This window comes from Trypanosoma equiperdum, assembly GCF_001457755.1.
Source record: "Trypanosoma equiperdum strain OVI genome assembly, contig: ctg_1131, whole genome shotgun sequence".
In the NCBI taxonomy this organism is placed as follows: Eukaryota; Euglenozoa; class Kinetoplastea; order Trypanosomatida; family Trypanosomatidae; genus Trypanosoma; species Trypanosoma equiperdum.
The window spans coordinates 5,899-9,083 of NW_027123096.1; the positions used below are offsets into that span (position 1 = coordinate 5,899).

Sequence of the window (3,185 nt, forward strand, 5' to 3'; positions counted from 1 at the left end):
AGCACTCATGCTCAAGAGGATAAAAGGGAGCAAGGAGAAGTTTTTAAAAATTTTTTTTAAAGGTTCACTAACTTTATTAACTGCCAAAACATGGAGTTACAGAATACAGGCGCGCACACGAAGAAAGAAAACAAGTAACCCCTCTCCCACCCCCAAAAAAAATACGTAACGTAGTGGTCACATTCCAATATATCCATACATTAATCCATCCTGTCATGCACGTGAATACATAACCAACACCAATAACAACGAAAAAAAAAAAGGAGCTTCATTTAATCAACTTCATCAACTGCCAATGCGGCTCCTTTCGAAGGCGTTTAGTTGCGATGTGGCTTCCATGGTCTTTTTCAATTGCGTGCAGAATAGATTAATACCAACAAGAATAGCAATGCTCATATTCATGTCGTGATTGATTGTAAAATCTTTTGGAGCAAGCAAGAAACTTGCATTACGCGGCGCTGTTAGCTCCTCACAATCAAGTAGTTCGTCCAATCGTAGCGTATCGCCAAAAGAAAGACTCATTTCATTTGCATCATGCGCAAAACTCGCACCATCAAAAGTGCAGCTCATGTCCAGGAAATTATGGTTTGGAAACTTTCCAAGTTTTATCTGCACCGCATTTCTCCTCAATCCCGCAATAATATCCTCGTACACACTTTTAAAAGCGGCCCTCAACAGCACAGTTAACTCGCGGAGTTTCGAGTAGTGTTCCGCAGCCAAGTCATAAGACCATTCCATTGGTTTGTGGACCGCGTCTACGAAGTCTTGCATCACATGAACGGAGTATTTGTCAATTTCCCGCACAACAGGTTGTATTGTTGCGAACACTTGCTGGATCTCATGATCCATTCCCCCTGGCCGCTGCCTGTGTGTGTGTAATAATCCAAGTAAAATAATATCCACAGAGGCTGCGAGGCGCCGCAAGACGGGAACAAACTCCTCTTGACCACGCGCAGGATACGGTATACCGTGAAGAATAGGTTCTGTTGCCGCTACTCCCATGCACACGCGTACCGATTTCAACGTTTCCCACACCGCCTCCCTCCGTCCCTTAATCCTTAGCAAAAGTGACATTATTTCACTTCCCTCATCGTCTCCTTCACCAACTGGGGGATGGACGAGTCCCATAAGTTCCGAAAAGTTCTCTGACAATGCTTTCACCACACATACTTCCGTATTGTGCAACACCTTGATTGGGTCTACAGGGAATATGAACACAACTATCGCGTAATATGACATCACTGAAAATGCATTTGATACGAGTCGACTGAGTGTAAGACGGAAGTCAGAGACCACGTGCAGAGAAGGTGGAAGTGTTATTGCGCAATGAAGAGCACAACTAGCATAGGCTGGAGCTACACGCGCAAAAAGTGCGATGAATACCCCAAAAAGCACGCAGACGAACGATTCCCAACCATGATGATAGTTCCGGTCGACAGCATACGCCAGGGATGTGGAAAAGAGAAGTCCCGCAACACGCTGCACTCCACTCATTATAGACTCACCAGCTGTGGGTAAGCCCACACCCATGAGAATAGTCATGCCGAAATAGTAAACATTCTCCTTGTCGATGTAAAGTGAATACGCACACCCAACAATATACGCACAAGCAATTTTAAAAGCGTTCTTGAATACGCGTACATCATGGGGTGTGGCTAATGTGAAACGATTTTTGATCATCTTAACGAAGCCGTGGAAGACATCTAAGAAGAAAAACTCAATGAAGCGTCGCGATCCCGATTTGAATCGCGAAGGGTCAAAATTTCGGAGGTTTTCCGCATATTTGTGGATTTCCTCGCCTAACAAGATCATCATATGATGGGCAAATACCAGGTGCATATACCAAACAGTATCCTCAGGTACAAAATCGTGCGCCATGGTGTCGTAGTGTAGCTTGTCAAGTGCTGATTGAAGGTTAGATGTTGCAGTGGCGAATTCGTCGAAAGGAACCCGCTCGATAACATCACGGGGTTCAAGCACCGTAGAGAGCTGCTCCATAGTGTTACTCAAGGCATCACAAAAAGAATTCACGGAGTCGTTGAGTCGCTCGAGCGCCGTGCTCATTATCGCGTCTTCGCCCATTTTTTCAGTGCTCCTGTGCCGGTGCTTTCGATATGCCCCTTCTGCACTCATTATACGCGCCACTGCTGTAAGGCCGTGTAACATAGGCATAACGTCCTGCAAAACCTTTAAGCGTTCCCTCCGCAATTCTAACTGACGCGTGGAAACCCACACCTCGTAGGAGACGTAGGTTAGTTGGCCGGGAATGGTAATGAAACAGTCTTGCAAGGGATCTGAGCTTAGCTTTGGGAGTGTTAATTGAACTTCTAACGGATCCTTCGACCAACAAACCTTCGCTGCGTCGCGTACGATGGCGGCTAAATACCCGCAAGCCTTTGCCATCTCTCTGTCCACACGACGGTTCATACTTACTGGAAGAAGAATCGCCTGTAACTGTGCGAAAAATGCACTCATAATTATGTCACGCCCAACAAGCAAAGCTGTGAGGGCGCTCCACTCTTCTTTCGATCGCTGCACTTCCATAACGATGATCGTAAACAAAACGGCCTGTCGCCTGCACCGCAGGTTACCCGTGAGTCCAACAGCAAAACAACCGAGGAAAGCTAAGGACCACCACAGCGCTTCGTTTTTAGGTATATCAAACAAACTTAAGAAACTGCCCCATATCGTGCTCCAAACCCCGACTTGGACTAATGTGATGGTAAAGGAAACTTGTTCCCCGACGGTATCTTGGCTATTGGCCACACCTAAAAGCCCGAGGACAGCATACATGGGAAGTTTCTCCTTGTAGAAGTGTGAAATTAGCATCAGAGGGAGCGCAGCAACCAACGTGATGCGCAACGCCAGCATTGCGGAGTATCTACAATTGGGAGATTTTATGGTTTTCCAGAAGGAAGTGATTGTTCCTGAATCGTCGCCGAGGTTTTTCCATACATGAAGAACCGGTTTTTCAGCATCCGTTCCGCTAATTGGACCCGCCGATCGCGTAGAAGTGCTCTCCGGAAGTTTTTTCCCGTACACGTCCCCTTTTATTGGTTCGGCCGCGCTGCAACGCCTGGAGGGTCGCATTACTCATGCAATGCAGGCAGCAGTCGCTTGCCCCGCGCACCAACGTTAACACGTATCACCCCAAGGGCCCTTCCAGTCCCCTCTTTTTTTTTTTT

At 46.8% G+C, this 3,185-nt stretch overlaps 1 protein-coding gene across 1 annotated transcript; it reads right to left on the reverse strand.

The window, feature by feature from the left end:
• Window positions 1-285: 285 nt before the first annotated feature.
• Window positions 286-3,090, reverse strand: TEOVI_000503000 (uncharacterized protein; the record flags this gene model as incomplete). The annotated part of the gene is made up of 1 exon (XM_067220367.1): window positions 286-3,090. One exon carries the CDS (start codon window positions 3,088-3,090, stop codon window positions 286-288), a length of 2,805 nt encoding a protein of 934 aa, XP_067076468.1.
• Window positions 3,091-3,185: the final 95 nt, after the last annotated feature.